The sequence below is a fragment of the Onychostoma macrolepis genome, chromosome 20 (genome assembly GCF_012432095.1).
Source record: "Onychostoma macrolepis isolate SWU-2019 chromosome 20, ASM1243209v1, whole genome shotgun sequence".
NCBI classification, from domain to species: domain Eukaryota; kingdom Metazoa; phylum Chordata; class Actinopteri; order Cypriniformes; family Cyprinidae; genus Onychostoma; species Onychostoma macrolepis.
Genome location: NC_081174.1, coordinates 16,479,459 through 16,496,645, shown reverse-complemented (window position 1 = coordinate 16,496,645; position 17,187 = coordinate 16,479,459). Strand labels below are relative to the sequence as shown.

Genomic DNA, 17,187 nt, shown 5'->3' with positions numbered 1-17,187 from the left:
TTTTGTTTCAACATTTTTTAATAAACATATGTGCATTTCACAGACAGATTTTCATTTTGTGCGTTCTTGAGGACTAACAAAAAAGCAAGACAATCTGTTTCTTTAAGAACGGCTGGTAAAGCTCACATTGATTGAGAAACAAAACGTGATCAAAAGTAAGAAAATAGTTGAGAAGCTTACATGGATACTGAAACAGATCTAATAAAATATTTACAAGATAGTGTTTTTACTAGACAAGAATCTTAACCAAGCTAGCTATTTGAAATCTGACAGCAACAGGAATGCTTTTAATGCAACTCTTAAAAGGAAAATTGAAAAATGCTTGGAATGTTTTAATTTGAATTCTAACACAGTATATAGCCTGCCTTATGACATTTACAACTACAACAAATGTTAAAGCAGCACCACAGTTTTAATTCCGGTGATATCAAAAGAAAAACAAAAAACTATTCTATATAGAAATTAATAGACATTTATGTGGGCCGAAATTCACCACTCCAGCTCCACTGGGTATTTTCCTGTGAGACAGGCTGTGCAATGACCAAATCTAGTAGTCTTAGTGCTGATCCTCTCATCTTTCCCATGTGATTCTATTCCACCTTGAACAGCAGATACCAGGCCTTCAACTGACAGATAACGGACACTCGTAGCACCTGTTCAAAGCAAAGAAAATATAATTACCAATTACATTTTTCAGTTTTCAGATGGGAAGTGTTTTTATATTTTCATAATTTATGTATTCATTACAAAACCTTAGCGATTAAGCAAATCTCTGCTCCTGACTTACCAATATAACCCGCTATATCTTCAAACTCTGGTTTATTAGCAATTAGCTCCTCTTTGGTAGGAATGTTAATGCCCATGTAGCATGGGAACCGGATTGGAGGTGATGCAACTCGAATGTGGACCTGTGTCATGTGACATCACAAAGACACTGTTGGTTAAAACAGATCAAAGCCATAAACATACAGTACTGATTCAAATATATTTTTACCTCTGTTGCACCTGCTTCCTTCAGCAGTTTAATAATAGGGGAGATGGTGTTGCCCCTCACAATGGAATCATCGATAAGCACCACTCGTTTGCCAGCAAAGTTATCAGTCAACGCCCCAAACTTCTTGGCAACTCCAAGCTGGCGTAAGCGAGTGTTTGGTTGAATGAATGTTCTGCCCACGTAGCGGTTCTTACACAGCACCTCTACATACGGAAGGCCAGACTGAGAAAGAGACAGAATGTAAAATTTAGTAAGAGCACAACATGAACCAATAAAGCATTAAGACTGATGTGTACAGCATCATTATTACTCACTTCTTGTGCGTATCCTAATGCTGCAGGTGTGGCTGATTCTGGAACAGTGCTCACTACATCAGCATCAGTGGGAGACTCAATGGCTAACTGCCGTCCACAGCGCTGCCTCACTGTATATACCATCTGACCTGTAAGACAGAAAAACCCCCACAAAAACACTTATTTCACCTATTACTACATGTCATAATTTTAATATTTACTACCGTTGATTTTTGTGGTCAGTAAGATTTTGTTTTTGAAAGAACTGTTTTAATAAACTTTTAACATTTTATTTTAAAATAGTTTATTTCTGTGACAGTAAAGCTGAATTTTCAGCAGCCATTACTCCAGTCTTCAGTGTCACATGATGATCCTTCAGAAATCATTCTAATATTCTAATATGCTGATTTGCTGCTCATGAAATATTTATTGTTACCAATGTTGAGAATGGTTGTGCTGCTTAATATTTTAATGGAAACCAGGTTATGTCTTTTAATTTTTTTAAAATCAAGATTCTTTGATAAACAGACTGTTTATAAGTACAGTAGTTGTTTGAAATAGAATTCTTACAAATGTTAACCGTCTTGGTTAATTCACTGCTGGCAAGATGAGTTTTCAATTAAAAACTGTCTAGCGTTTTTTAATTTTTAAAATTTTTTATAGGGGCCTAGAGAAAATAGAGCAAAAGGCCTGCTGTGTTCCCTTTTGTTAAAAAGTAGTGGTGCCACGATAAATCGATTCGTGGATCGATTATTTGATTTTCCGAATGCATCGTGATTCTCTCTTGAATCGATTCTGAGCTTAGTTTTTAACAGCAGATGGCACTGCGTACTTTAGAAATCGCCGTACTCTGATTGCTTGCAGATCCTTACACAAACACCTCTTAAATTTAAAATTATCATTCATTAAGTTTGAAAAGGTTCAAGTGAATTACCAGTGTTCACAGTGGCCTGTGTTTACATTACTCTCATGTCATAAAAGCCGAGGTGCAAGTACATTTAACCACTTAAATTACTCAGTTGAACACACAACTGCTCTTATTCGTGAGCATTTAAGTGTGCAGTTAAAAACTAGGCAAGAGCGCCCTCAGCTTTTAAAAACTACGCTCAGAATCGATTCCAGAGAGAATCATGATGCATTCAGAAAACTGCAGAATCGATCCATGGGTACAGAAACGTCAACACCCATAGTGAACCGTGCTTGATCTGACTATCTGTGAGCTGGGATGGACATTTACTGAAAAATAAACCAGGAGATCTGAGTGCAGGAAACATGTAGAAAGTGTACAGCTGGTTCATTTACATTACTACCGACATCTGTAACAATACAAGGTGGTTGAAAGTCTTAATGACCCCAATCATTTGGTTTAACCCAAACATTACGGTTATATCTCAATCTTTCCTTTCACTCAAAACATAAGAATGATTTTAAACATTATGAACTTGCCTTCAAATATGGAGTCTGGCCTGGCAAAGTAAACATACTCAAATATGCAGAAGGCAGGAGGGTCTCCTTCTGGCCGTGGGACAACACTTAGGCTCTTCACTCCGTTTTTAGAGATCTGGACAATCTCTCCAGGCTGTACTTCACGATAATACCTAACAACAGAAAAATTAAAACACATACACATTAAACAAACTGACAAAAAAAGATGGAAGTGTATAGATAGCGAAAGTGAGTAATCAAAGCATTTCTGTTGGAATGATGTGAACATACTTTGCACCAATGGACTGGAAGCTGCAGGACTCAGAAGAGACCACCCAGCCTTCTGTGTCTGCTTCTCCAGCACCTACAGGATAGAAAAAACAAAACAAGTTTAGCACCATCCTAGACCTAAGGTACAGCACCGACAGGCCACATGCACCCCCTGCAGCCCTTTCCCTCACTGCTGAATCACACACCTGAGCTGTGTAGTTTGGAGATGGGTACTAGACGTCCAATAGATAGAGGCCTGTTTCCATAGGGGTCTCTCACAGCATAGATTACATCTTTATACATAACTAGCAATGAGTATGATGTAGGCGTCTCTGTCATCAGATTCTTTATGCTAAGAAAAACAAACAAAAATACATAAAAATTAAGACTGCAGAAGTAGACTTCATTTTGCAATCATTAATACTGACAGGGTTTAACAAGTGGTGACCCAATCAGATGGGGAAGGACATGCAGAACATACCGAGCCACCCAATCAGGAGTATCTAGCTCCTCCATGGGTGGAGTCAAAGCAAGGAGCTGGGTAATAAGTTCACTGTCTGAGCTGGTGGAGAGGCCAACGCCATGGCGCATAACCTACAACACACAAATACTTTATATCAAATAGAAAAAACCTCCTCTCTTCCCCCGAGACTCTATGTGGAGTCTCATGTAATCCCTATGAATCAAAGCCCACCTTTTTGCGCAGAGCAGAGGCATTGACCAGTTCTCCATTGTGTGCCACTGCAATCTTGCCATGAAGCGTGTCTACCACAAAAGGCTGGCAGTTCTGCAGCTCTGAAATGCCCGTAGTGGAGTAACGCGTGTGTCCGATGCCTAGGTTGCCATTGCGCAGCTTCAGCAAATCCTCTGCTTTAAAAGCTGTATTCACTAAACCCATGCCCTGTGAGAGGCAATTATGTCAGGCATGTCTAATCTTGCATTCATTGCCGTATGTTGAAATGTGTTGGCCCATGGGACAGGAACAAATCATGTTTGAGAGGAAGATGCTGTGTTATTCCTAGTAGCCTACATTACCTTCAGGGTGGTGTATGTCGGTGGGTTTGTTCCAGTACTCGTGACCATTCCAGCACTCTCCTGACCCCTATTGAACAAAGAGTATTGTAAAAGAGTTTCTCCCCCCTCCTCCTCCCCTCCTCATTAATGATCTACAATAAATTATGCAGATTTAGCACTTGTTTAACACAAACATACAAAGACATACCAATCAAAAATGTGGTGTCGATTGATTTTTTTTAAAATATAATTTTATTCAGTAAGGACACATTAAATGATTAACAACAACAACAACAACAACAACCAAACAAAAACACAGTAAAAACATTTAAGGATAAAAAAAAAATGCTGGCATTTTTCTCTTCATTAAAGATCCTGAAATTATTTTCACAATATTTTAACAATAAGAAGAAATGTTTCTTGAGCAGCAACTATCAACATATAAGAATGATTTCTGAAGGATCATGTGACACTGATTACAGCTGAAAATTCATGTGACGACAAAACTGAATTTTCAGCTGTAATCAGCGTCACATGATCCTTCAGAAATCATTCTTATATGTTGATAGTTCCCAAATCTTTTGAAAGATAATACATACTGTCACCTAGAGATGTGGAGGAGGCATCACACAAATTTATTTATTTATTAATCGCTGATAACATAAGAATGATCCGTCCTACACGTAACGCGACAGGATTCCAGCGACAAGCAATTTGTCCGTCCACACCAGACCCCCATCAGAAGCGCAGAAGCACACTGCACTCCCAACGAAATGGACAAGTTTATAAATTTAATTTATTAGTATATTAGTATATAGCATTAACGTACATCTTATTTTCAAGATCTGAGGTAAACTATATCTGTTGTTGTTTTCAGTATGGCTATAAAGGTAACAAAATGATATTCAAACTCACATTAGACATGTTTAACTTTGAATAAAGCACATAATCAGTAACCGAGATTAGTTTGAATGTTGTTGTTCCAGCCGCGACGTCGCGGAAATAGAAACCGTTTTTAAAATAGAAATTTCGCGCATCGCGGCCGCTGCTAGTTAGGACAAAACCTCTGATTAACATTAAATGAATTAACATGGATATATGCCTTTTATCGCGTGTAGGTAGGACACATGTGAATGTGCATCATTTTAAACAGATTTACTATTAATTTCTTGATGTGCTAAACTTTTTGAATAAAGGAATGTACCTTTAATAATAATTAAAAAAATGCAGCTATTAAGACGGTGTTTGTTGAAGAAGTGATATTGCATGTGATAATCCAGTAGAAAACATGTCTTTGCAAGACTAGAGTCTGAATAGAGAATGTGTCCCTCCCATTCTTCCCCTTTGCTATTTTACACCAACAAAATGAAAATCAAGCCAAATCTGTTTTTATGAGTGAATGACTGCACAGAGAGTGTGACTAAAGCAGATCAAACTGGTTTATGTGAAGCAGTTAGGCAGAGAATGAGAATGAGAGAGGGGGGAGGGGGAATTAGAGCAAGCATGAGAGAGAGAGAGAGAGAGAGAGAGAGAGAGAGAGAGAGAGAGAGAGAGAGAGAAAAGGAGACAGAAAGCATGAGGGAAAGCATAGACAGTTCACCACAAAGATGTGACCAAATAATCACAAAAGACATTCAAAATAGACACGTTAGCACAGCCAAACGCCTCTGAGCCCTTTCCACGTGTCTTATTGAGTAAGATCGACGCAGCAAGTGCAGCTCATTCGCCAAGCCACTTCTCACATTTCTTCCCTGGCCCTCCCCCGCCGCACGCAGCTTAAGCCAGTCATGTGGCTGTTCTCTGTCACGTGGCTGTTCCTAACTGGCTCAGTCGTCTGGTTGCCTTGGACACTGAGCTTAAAGTCAACAGGGAGGGGGAGCAGAGAGGATAAAGGCAGAGGCGAACAAACAGAAGCCATTTCTAGGCAAGCTTAGAAACATGGAGCCTGAAACAGACCAACAAAGGCATGCTGGGGAGGACAAGAGGCAGAGGGACACAGCTGGACACTGGAGAGGAGAGGAAGTGAAAGCTCTGCTTTCGGTGTGGAGGGAGAGACAAGCCTGGGAAGAAGAAGAAAGCAGGGCCAAGTATGAGGCCATCTCAAGCCGTCTGAGAGAGCTTGGGGTGTGTAGGGACTGGCTTGATTGTAAGGCCCAGAGTAGGAGCATGGCTCTTCCAGACTGGAGGCCTACGCAGACCGTCTACAAACACTCTTCTGCAGATAGCAGGCCGCCGACCCAAAGGCCTTACGTGGCAGATGAAGAGCCAACAGCTGCCAGAAGAGAGGAGCCTGCTTCACTGCCAGCTCTTCAGGAAGGTAACAATCACAAGAGTAACAAAGCTACAACATTTTTGGATGAAGCATTCAAGTTACAATTGGATTTTTGCTCCCTTTTGATATTTTATATGTAGCTTGCATAATTAAGTAATTACAATAATATAAAGTGATAATATATCATTTAAAAAAGTAAAAGTAACTTTCATTCTACAACAACAATGGTTTCAACCAGGGGGGCAGGGCCCACTAGGGGTCCTCCAAATGACTTAAAAATTAAAAAATAAATAATTTTTATATTAATTCCCCCCTCGATGACAATTTTCTAGACATGTCAAACACTAAAACAATTTAGTGGGTAGAAATTGTGAGTAAAAAATTCTTATCCTTAATTTTCATCCAGAACAAAAATAAAATAAAATAAAAATATTCACAAACAACTGGAAGAGCTATGCACCTGAATTTTGTTGTGGTCTATTAAGGGCCTTATAGTCAAAACCAAACAAAATCCTGGTGGATTTTAAAAACAAGCCAAGTCTGACTTATCAGTTGATTTGGTTCAAAATAAGTCAGACTAACTGAAATAAGCCTGGCTTATTTGGTAAACTTGTTTTATGAAACAGGCCCCAGGTGGGTGTATAAATCCAGCCCCTATTGTTTATACTAAATACTAATGTTGCCAAACCTGTTTTCAAGCGAAAACCAATTTACTTCCAGGACTGGAAGGAGGACGGCACTGGTCTGACAAGGAGGTTCGGGCACTCCTTACTGTTTGGGCTGACAAGGAGGTTCACAAACAGCTCCAACGCTCCCACAGAAACAAGGCCATCTTCCAGGAGATGGCACGTCGGCTGGAACGGCAGCACGGCGTGGTGCGAGACTGGAGACAGTGCCGCACCAAATACAAGAACATGAAATATGACTACAAAGTCAGCAAGAGTCAAGGCCGGCCAATAAGGTTCTTTGCTGAGCTTGATGCTATAATGCAGGGCAAAGACATTGAGGGTGGATTTGAAGAGGACGAGTCGTCTAGGAACGTACCAGACAGGGACCAGGTGGCCATGAGGCGTGAACCTGTCGAAGAACAGGTTATTAAGATCGATGACGGTAAGATTTGTGTTATTAATTACAACAAAACAGTGATGGTACAAGTTCGCCATTAAGTTCACCTCCTGCATCTTCATGCCTTTCATTAAGATGAAAGTCTGGCAGAGATGCAAACAATAATGAATGCTGCCACTCATCCACTGATTGCAAGAGAGACAGGTGAGTTCTGATATAAACGGAAATGTTCAATGTTGTTTCAACATCTTCAGCTTTTTAAAAAAAAACTCTAAAAACTGGTTTCTGCTTCAGCGACAACAGCAGCAGCCACAAACGAAATGAACATAATCACAGTGCACGACTCGGGCAGAAATTGGAGTGAGGAAGAGGTGGCTGCACTGCTTCAGATCTGGGCCGAAGAAGGGATTCAGCGACAGCTACAGGGCTCAACCAGAAACAAAGACATATTCGTGCAGATTTCACGCAGGCTTCTTCAGCAGGGCGTGGAAAGGGACTGGAAACAGTGTCGTACCAAGTACAAAAACCTGAAGTACCTCTACCGTTCTCTGCAGAGAGGAAAAGCCGATATCGGAGATCCTCGCCGTGTCATGAGATTTTATGAACAGCTGGATGCCCTTTTGTCCAAGCCTCCTAGAAGTCGACTGAGCTATGCCAAGTTTTCTGACACAAACAATTTACTGAGAAACTCTAGGCTGTTTACTCCACCAACATTTGAGGAGCACTCCATGGGTGGACTTCCACAGGAGGACAATGACATTGTTGCGGTTAGATATGACCAGCCACCCATAGATGAGGCCACTTTGAGATCTCCTGCCATTTCTGCAAGGGTCTTTCAGAACCAAGTTGAGACCGAAGGCATTTTAACAAGACCAGAGAAAGTGTCAAATGTTGAATATGGGATGCCTGAAATGAATGCCACGATTGTGAGGTCAACTGGCAGCCCTCAGATAGAATATGAACAGCATGTCTCCTCTGACTCCATCACAGCTGTTATATACGACGACGGTCATAAGTACAGAAGGATCCCAGGTAATACAATTAATTACACCAGTGGTTCTCAACTGGTTTTGCATCGGATTTGACATCATGTGGTGGCCCAAAGCATGACCAAATTTTTTTTATCATATAAAAGTAAACTAAATGAAAAGTGAAATAACAGTTCTTAAAATTAAACACATGTAACATGGATTTTATTTATTTTAATATTTTTAAGACAATAATACACTGGATCGATACATTGATTCAATTCTTGAATCCATATTTATTGTAGTCCAAGTTATATTTTATTTTAAGTGGCAATGTTTTGTCTGTGGGTTTTGAAAATGAGTGAATGTTTGAGGATGATGCAACCAATCCATGTTGCATTTTCTGACAGATGAATTTGTAAAATGATACAAAGCCTCTGACGTCAGCATCACAAGATATGGGAAGATTTTTTTCTCCCTTAAACAAGAAGGCCTATTTATTTTGTTATACTAATTACACAATGTTGCATTTTATTATTTGCACTTAGTATTATTTCTTCCTCTGCTCATAGCGACACTATTTTTTACTCACGGCCCACCAGTTGAGAACCACTGACTTATTATCCTTTTAAATTAAACGTTTTGTGTTTTTCTCAATATGTGTGCATACATTTCCAATGTAGACAGCAGTGACCCATCATACACAAGTGGAGAGCATGCCACGGCTACCAAAGGAAGAAAGAGGAAAGCTGCAGATGAAGGTTTTCCATTATTTTCTCCTCATAGAGACATACTCAAATTTGTAATGAACAGAGTGAGAATCTTGTGACTTCAGTTTGACTAATAGAATCAAGATAGGAACAAGAGCACATTCATAGGATACACAGACAGCATATCAAAACAGATGAAAATGATTTAATTTTTATACAATACAACAGTGGTGAACAATCCTGAACTTTTCTGTCATCGGAATGTCAAAAGAAAGGGAATAAGGATGGAACTAAGAGTCATTACACTATAATAAAATAAAATATATTGATTACTGAAAATATATTAGGCTAATTATAAAATTCAGTCTCTATTATTATAGTTTTTTGACAAAAGAAGCATATTAAGAAATTGTCAGTGAACAAACACCCATATAACACTATATCTTGCGTTTAGGGGATCGCTTGCTTTGTAAACAGTTTCATCAGAGCACCGATGATGGGGAAAGCAGCACAGACTGGTCTGAGAATATAGACTTCCAATGCAAAGAAGAGGAGGATCAATACATTCCGATCATGGAGATCACCTCTGTGTGTTCAATGGCATCTAATGCAATCACGTCTGAACAATCGGTGAGACGGCAGTACAATAGAAGTCTATTGATCTGTGATTCAACTGCATAGCTGCAGGGTATTGCATGTGTGCTTCTTAACGATGAGCTATATCAGCATGTGTAGTACTACGTAACAGTAAGAGAACAGAGCAGGCAATTGTAAAAGTTGCACCTAAGTGAATTATGCATGTTCATGATAAAGAGCACTACATTATTAGCTTGCATTCCATGCAAACCATATGTGAAACAAGGGTTTCATTTAATGTCAGTGTTTTCTAACAGGGAAGATTTCCAACCACAAGGAGATCCATGCAGAAAAAAAACAACTTAAACCAACCTAGAGATTATCTGCTGGCCTTAACTGGAGTAAACTGGTCTTTCAGTCTGACCATCTGAAAACTGCCCAAAACCCCTCAAAAATCAGCCTGACCAGACTGGGAGAACAGCTAAAACAAGCACGCTTAGACATCCCCAGTAAGGATATATAAATCATGTGACATAATGCATCCTATATATGTTTTAAAATTCCAAAAAGACAATATTAACATAAAATAATAAATATATTCAAAAAAAAAAAAAAGTGAAAATGTGGTACAGTAACGTACAATCTATTAAGATTTGTAGAAGGTCACGATTAAAATAAAGCTTTCTGAATATTGGGCTACCCAGATTGACTGGGGTCAGGGGTGGGTGGTCCTTGTGTCTGACCAGGCTGAAAAAACCTGATTTAAACACAATATACTTGCGTAGTCTCTAGGTGAGATGCAAATTAGTTAAAATAGATCCCTGCTGAAAAAAACCAAAACAAAAAAAACCAAACATTTTAAACCAATCTAATATGCTTTGCGAGTCTTCGTTGGTTTACGATGGTCTTCTTCCACCTCACCCCCTTTAAAATCCAACAGAACTGCATAGCCAGGTTGGGAAACCAGAAAGTTATATTTTTCAGGAAGGATGATCTTAAAATGTTTATTCTATAGTAATGGTCTCAAACAATAACTCCACAATAAAAGTCACCACTAGGAACCAGCACATTAGCAGCAGCACACTTACCTGTGCTGCAAAGCAACAAGTCCAAGTGTCAAAATCTGCGCGACCTCCAGTTGTGTTGTCCATTCTCCCGCTGCCACACAGCCGAACACCCCGCATTCCTCCCCAATGCCCGACTCCTCAAACTCCATGTCCTCCTCTCTGAGGCGAGCAGAATGGGTTTGTATTGTTAGCGTGTATTTCCACGCTGGCTGGAGTCACTCGAAGCACCACGTGGTTCCTCGGAACATGCGGCGGAGGATCTGGCAACACAAAAGCTCGCATGAACAAAAACTCCAGCTCTGAAGTCAAAGTTACAGGAGATGAAAAAATAGTAAAGTGTTTTGGAAAAAATAGCAAGTTTTGTCCAATCAATAACTTAAAACGTACAAAGTCTGGTAGGTCAATTGTGACGAATGCGATCAATGTCTTGCGCAACGCGCCCTAACTTCACTGTAACTTTAGTTCGCAAAAGTTTAGGATGACTTCTTCTAAATAATATCAATAGATAAGTCTTTTGTCTTTTAAAGTATGCAGATTAAGATTTTGCCCACGTGGTGAAGATGGCATTACTCTGATTGGCGTTTATGAATCGGCAGAGTGTCGTAACGCGTTGCTCTTGTGAAAATAAATGAGTTGAGGCTCACTCCTGCGGGACGCGCTTTATATCAGCCTCTCTCTGAAGTCCAAGTAGTTATTGAAACGTTTGCCTCAAATCCAGCGACACAGAATAATCAAGTTTCTATTCATTTTTGCAGGAAAAACGAAGCTCAACAAAAATGTCGAACACAACAGGTAAGTTTGGTTTCATTTGTCTAGCGTTACTTTTATTTCTCTCCTCGCCATGTTTTACTGCTGTGCAGTTGCGCAGTGAATAAAAATGTACCCATACGGCGGGAATGAATACTTCAGCTCTTTTGTCAAACAGAATCCGTAACATTACTAGAGGTGATATGGTAGTATAAGTATTTTCAGCCAAGCTAAATCAGAATATGGGTCAATGTCAAGTCTGTAGAAATAAAAAAAAAAAATAATCTAGTTTAAATCACGTGAGAAGTTTTTAGAGATTTTCTGTTGGTGTTTTTGTTTTTAAAATAATAAAAGGATGTAATGACTCTGGAGGAGTGGAGAAGAAATTACTAAAATAAAATGCTTTCCTTTAAAAAACACTTTTTACAAAGTAAGTCTCTTTTTAAATCATAGAAGTTTCCTAGTCTATTTGTCCTCAACACATGTCTTTTCATAATAAGATATGTGACATTTAAAATAAAAAATAAAAAAAGTTTCTGAAAAAAAATAATAATAATTACATGTGTTGGTTATGCCACACTGATTTTGTTTCGGTGTACCCCCCCCTCCCCCAATATCAGTATTACATATAATTATATTAGTATAATATTAAATAGATTGACATTTGACAGAGAGATTACATTTTTTTTAAGAGCAAATCAGCATAATGTCATATGTACTTGTTCACTATAATTTGCAGTGATTTACATCTCAAAGTCACATACATTGGCATCAATTAATGTGTATTGCTGCCTTTGTTTTTATTTGTAGAATTGAAACTAGGTCAAAAACTGAACGAGGGTAAGACCAAGCAGATCTTTGAGCTTGTGGATGAGTCGGGTCATGTTCTGGTCCAGTCTAAAGATCAGATCACAGCGGGCAATGCGGTTCGGAAGGATCAGATGGAGGGCAAAGCAGCTATTGCCAACAAGACCACCAGCTGTGTGTTCAAACTTCTACAGGATGCTGGTGAGATTTCCTTTCTGTTGATTTATATTTATTTCATCTTTGGGCAAGCTGGTTAATTTATTTGCACAAATAATATTCATTCAAAATGATGGACTGTACTGTAAACAGGCAAGTAAGTAGTGTTGGTCCATAATAACATGATGTCTATTAAATAAAAATTCAGCAATGAAATAAATCTAGTTGAAGACATTCATGAGGTAGGCTCAAATTCAAAGTTGCAAGAGGTCTCTGGAGCAGTGGTTTTCAAACCTGTCCTGGAGGCACCCCTGCCCTGCACATTTTGTATGTCTCCCTTATCTAACACACCTGATTCAACTCATCAGCTCGTTAGTAGAGACTGCAAGACCTGAATTGGGTGTGTCTGTTAAGGGAGACATACAAAATGTGCAGGGCAGGGGTGCCTCCAGGACAGGTTTGAAAAAAAACTTGCTCCTGGGGACCCACAGCTCTGCACATTTTGCACGTCTCCCTAATTTACACACCTGATTCAGATCATCAGCTCATTAGGAAAGAGCTCCATGAACTCAAATGAGTGTGTCAGATAAGGGAGACATGCAAAATGTGCAGAGCAGTGGGTCCCGAGGAACAGGATTGAAAATCACTGCTCTAGAGGACATTTACTTTTAAAATAGTTGCCACAACCTCAGCAATTTTACTGAATTAAAGTTGGTGTGTACACCATGTGCAACTCCTGATGAAGGTTTTACTCTGGGGAAATGACTGCCTTGTGACAGCCACGCTTCCTTTAATTAAACTGAATATTACACACATGCTTGCTGTGTTCAGGCTATTAAGAGTGCTGTCCCAGTTTCACTGTGTGAAAGCATGTGTCTTTGTCATACTTATACTCCGCACAGTCAGTGTATCACTGTACTCTGCTGGAAAATGCCATTAAATGCCAATAATTTTCGCACACAGTAATGCGAATCTACCACTGTCTTTCAGGTTTTAAGACTGCATTTGTCAGGCAGCATTCTGAGACTGCTTTTGTGGCGTCTCGATGTGAGATGATACCCATTGAGTGGGTGTGCAGACGGATAGCCACAGGCTCCTTCCTCAAACGCAACCCTGGGGTCAAAGAGGGATACCGCTTCTCTCCTCTAAAAATGGAGATGTTCTTTAAGGTGAGGTTTTGTTATTTAGAAATAAAGTTGTTGAGAAAGTTTTGTTATCCATGACATTTCAAAGTAATGTCATGCCATTTCACATATTTCCCAAATTGATGCCCTCACTTTCTCTTCCATTGTTCTTTCTTCAGGATGATGCCAATAATGACCCTCAGTGGTCAGAGGAGCAGCTTTTGGCAGCTGGTTTTGAGCTGGCAGGTTTGACTATTGGGCGCTGTGAGGTGGACATCATGAGCAAAAGCACGGTGGCCATTTTTGAAGTCCTGGAGAAGGCTTGGGCCACACAGGACTGCACGCTGGTGGATATGAAAGTAAGAAACTTAAATGTATTGGGCTAACGCTTTTGAAGGTAGTTTGTTCGTGTAACTGGTGGTAGTGACATTTTGCTACTATTGACTCCTACAGTACGTTTAATGTCCATAAACTTTAATTTTAGATTGAATTTGGTGTGAATGTGACCACTAAAGAGATAGTGTTGGCTGATGTGATTGACAACGACTCTTGGAGGCTCTGGCCTGCTGGGGATCGCAGCCAGCAGAAAGACAAACAGGTAAATAACCAAACACCAATGCATATCAGGCATGAAAAGGATTTACACAACTTCTTTACTGGAGTAAAACTAGCAGCCACTGAGAGTTTGGTATTAATTCTGAGGAAACCGATGTCCTTCTGCTATTATCATGATCTTTCCAGGAACATGCTGATTGCAGAGAATTAACTAACTTCTAGTGTGATCTATACGAGCATGACTCTGCTGTTGACTCATGGTGTTCTTTGTGAAGGTGTACCGTGACCTGAAAGAAGTCACTCCTGAGGCCATGCAGATGGTGAAGAGGAACTTTGAGTGGGTTGCAGAGCGAGTCAAGGTACAATGTTTTACAAAATGATTGTTTTTATTGTGTTTGTTAGTTACATTTCTACACTTTATGCAAAAAGGATAGATGTAGTTTAGGGATATAGTTCACAGTTTTTCTCCATTCGTATTAAAACGGCATGAAGTCAGCCGTTCACCAAAAATTCACCTTTTCTCATTTTTAAATGCATTTTGTTGATCTTATTTTGAGTGATTCATTTGTACATATACAAACATATGCACAAATGAACAGTTAAATATAATTTTTTTTTTTGTTTTCTTCATTTAGTCCGCTTAAATGTCACCCCCTTAAAGCTTGCATTCATTTGCCTGTGCAACCAATCATATAACCAAGTCTCCGCCCTTTTTTCTGTCTTTTTTGATAATTCATTACACTTGCATGTATGTTACAGTATGGAAGAAAATATCTGCCACTAGTCTGCTTCATCACAACTTTAAACAAGATTCTCACTTATTAAAAGTTGACTGCAGTCAATTTCACTTATCATAACCCACGTCAAGAAGCTTGAACATTAATATAGAGCTCTGTGACATTGTGCTATCAGGCTTTCACCCCATTAACCTCTGAACACCGTGATGACCCCACCATCTCTATTCCTCTAGTAAAGTCTTTCACAACATCTAAATGCATTTTTTTTCCCAGTTTGAATGAATCCCATCAGCTTTCCTGACTAAAAATTTTACTTTAGATAGGATTCCTAATAGATTAAAGAGATGATTGTTTTGTTATTGTCAGTGACGACACAATGCTTGATATCACAAAAATGCTATTTTTGTGGAGGATCCTATCTGAAACAATGGTGACTGATGAGAATCTGTGTGTGTATAGCTGCTTCTGGAGTCACAGGCAAAAGGAAGGGTTGTAGTTCTAATGGGCTCTACTTCAGATGTGGCACACTGTGAGAAGATCCGTAAGGCTTGTGGCTCTTATGGCATTCCCTGCCACCTTAGAGTCACCTCTGCCCATAAAGGCCCTGATGAGACACTCCGCATCAAAGCTGAATACGAGGGTATGACCAAACACAACTAACACTAAGAACAGAATGTCCTTTCTACAGATTTAAAAAAATAAAATAAAATAATACTGTTAATTACAGTGGTTAATGTTTTAAACATCAATATTTTAATCCAGAACACTTTGTGTAGAGTAGGTTTATTGCATAATTGAATAACTAATTACATCTATCAATTTTTTTTCTTCTCAGGTGATGGTGTACCCACCATCTTTGTTGCAGTGGCAGGCAGAAGTAATGGCTTGGGTCCTGTGATGTCAGGAAACACTGCGTATCCGGTTATTAACTGTCCTCCTATTACCCCCGACTGGGGTGCTCAGGACATTTGGTCATCTCTTCGCATGCCTAGCGGTACAGATCGATTTAAATGTCATTAAATCTCTTTAAACATGATGTGATTATCTGTTTGTAATAAGATTACAATGGAGTCAGTCAAAAATACAGTAAAAACAGTAATATTATGAAATAATATTACAATTTAAAATAACTTTTCTATTTTAACAGAAAATGTAAAACTTTTCCTTAATATTATCATTGAAAACATTTGCTTAATTTTGTGGAAACTGTGATACGTTTTTTCACAAGTTTTTGATGAATAGAAAGTTCAAAATAACCGTAATTATTTGAAATAGAAATCTTTGTAATATTGTAAATGTCTTTACTGACCCTTCTGAGAATCCTGTGAGAGAACTTTTTTTTTTATTCTTATTCAGTTAACTCATTTGAGAATTTTACCAAAGTTATGCCAAATACAGTTTTAGCAAAAATAAATAGTAAAAGACCTGATATAATTTGGTCATTTTTCTTGCCATGAAAATAGCCATAGAACCTCTCATGGTGTTAAAAACAAACAAACTGACCCTTCTGAGCAATTTAATGGGTCCTTTTCAAATAAAAGTGTTTTTATGTGTATTATTATTATGTTAAATCTTACTGACCCCAAACGTTTGAGTGATAGTGTACAGTGCAGTAAAACTAAACATTCTGTCATTCTTACTCTTTTAGGTCTGGGTTGCACCACGGTTCTTTCTCCAGAAGCTGCTGCTCAGTTTGCAGCTCAGATCCTGGGTCTTAATGACCATTTGGTTTGGGCCAGACTTAGAGCATCCATGTTGAACACCTGGGTCTCCCTGAAGCAGGCTGACAAGAAGCTGCAAGAGTGCAGCCTGTAATAAACCAGCATTTTCATTCCATTCAACCGCTTTGTACATTTCTGCTTACATTTTTGTATGCACCTGTCATTGCCTTTAATCAAGCCTATGTGAAATGCTGACTTGGAGCTTATTTGCAATAATACCATTTCAGGTGTACATTACGTCAATAAACATTCCTCAGTTACATTTGTCTTGGTGGTGGTTGTACTCAGCAAAAATGAAAACATAATAAAAGGCAAGGGTGTGATAAACGCTCTTAAATAATTTGACCCTGGACCACAAAATCAGTCATAAATAGCACGGATAGGCTATATTTGTAGCAAAAAAATCATTAGGATATTAAGTAAAGATCATGCTCCATTTAGGTATTTTGTCAATTTCCTACTGTAAATATATCAAAACTTAATTTTTGATAAGTAATATGCATTGCTAAGAACTTAATTTGGACAACTTTAAAGGCAGTTTTCTAAATATTTCGATTTTTTTTGCACCCTTAGATTCCAGTTACAAATCATAGGTCAATGGAAAGCTTATTTATTCAGGCTTCAGATGACATAAATTTCAATTTCAAAACATTTACTGGTTTTGTGGTCCAGGGTCAAATTTGTGA

General features: G+C 38.8%; 2 protein-coding genes across 7 annotated transcripts; one reads left to right on the top strand and one right to left on the bottom strand.

Moving 5' to 3' along the window:
• Window positions 1–10,811, bottom strand: ppat (phosphoribosyl pyrophosphate amidotransferase). Its single transcript, XM_058756223.1, has 11 exons — window positions 10,676–10,811; window positions 4,018–4,084; window positions 3,677–3,883; window positions 3,464–3,576; window positions 3,189–3,334; window positions 3,004–3,076; window positions 2,734–2,885; window positions 1,309–1,436; window positions 995–1,216; window positions 788–908; window positions 1–653 (listed from the first exon to the last, which is right to left on the bottom strand). The coding sequence occupies exons 1-11, from the start codon at window positions 10,801–10,803 to the stop codon at window positions 490–492; spliced, it is 1,521 nt and encodes a 506-aa protein (XP_058612206.1). The 5' UTR covers window positions 10,804–10,811; the 3' UTR covers window positions 1–489.
• Window positions 5,556–16,763, top strand: paics (phosphoribosylaminoimidazole carboxylase, phosphoribosylaminoimidazole succinocarboxamide synthetase). Of its 6 annotated transcripts, none has more exons than XM_058756217.1 (15): window positions 5,556–6,313; window positions 6,989–7,378; window positions 7,469–7,537; window positions 7,637–8,365; window positions 8,985–9,062; window positions 9,466–9,641; window positions 11,410–11,446; window positions 12,212–12,409; window positions 13,355–13,533; window positions 13,668–13,847; window positions 13,973–14,086; window positions 14,319–14,402; window positions 15,240–15,420; window positions 15,616–15,774; window positions 16,429–16,763. In XM_058756217.1, the coding sequence occupies exons 1-15, from the start codon at window positions 5,935–5,937 to the stop codon at window positions 16,593–16,595; spliced, it is 3,120 nt and encodes a 1,039-aa protein (XP_058612200.1). In that variant the 5' UTR covers window positions 5,556–5,934; the 3' UTR covers window positions 16,596–16,763. The 6 variants fall into 6 exon arrangements, with proteins under 6 accessions (XP_058612200.1, XP_058612199.1, XP_058612201.1 ...); XM_058756216.1 differs by having other exon boundaries at window positions 7,628–8,365; XM_058756218.1 differs by lacking the exon at window positions 7,469–7,537 and having other exon boundaries at window positions 7,628–8,365.
• The last annotated feature ends 424 nt before the right edge of the window (window positions 16,764–17,187 follow it).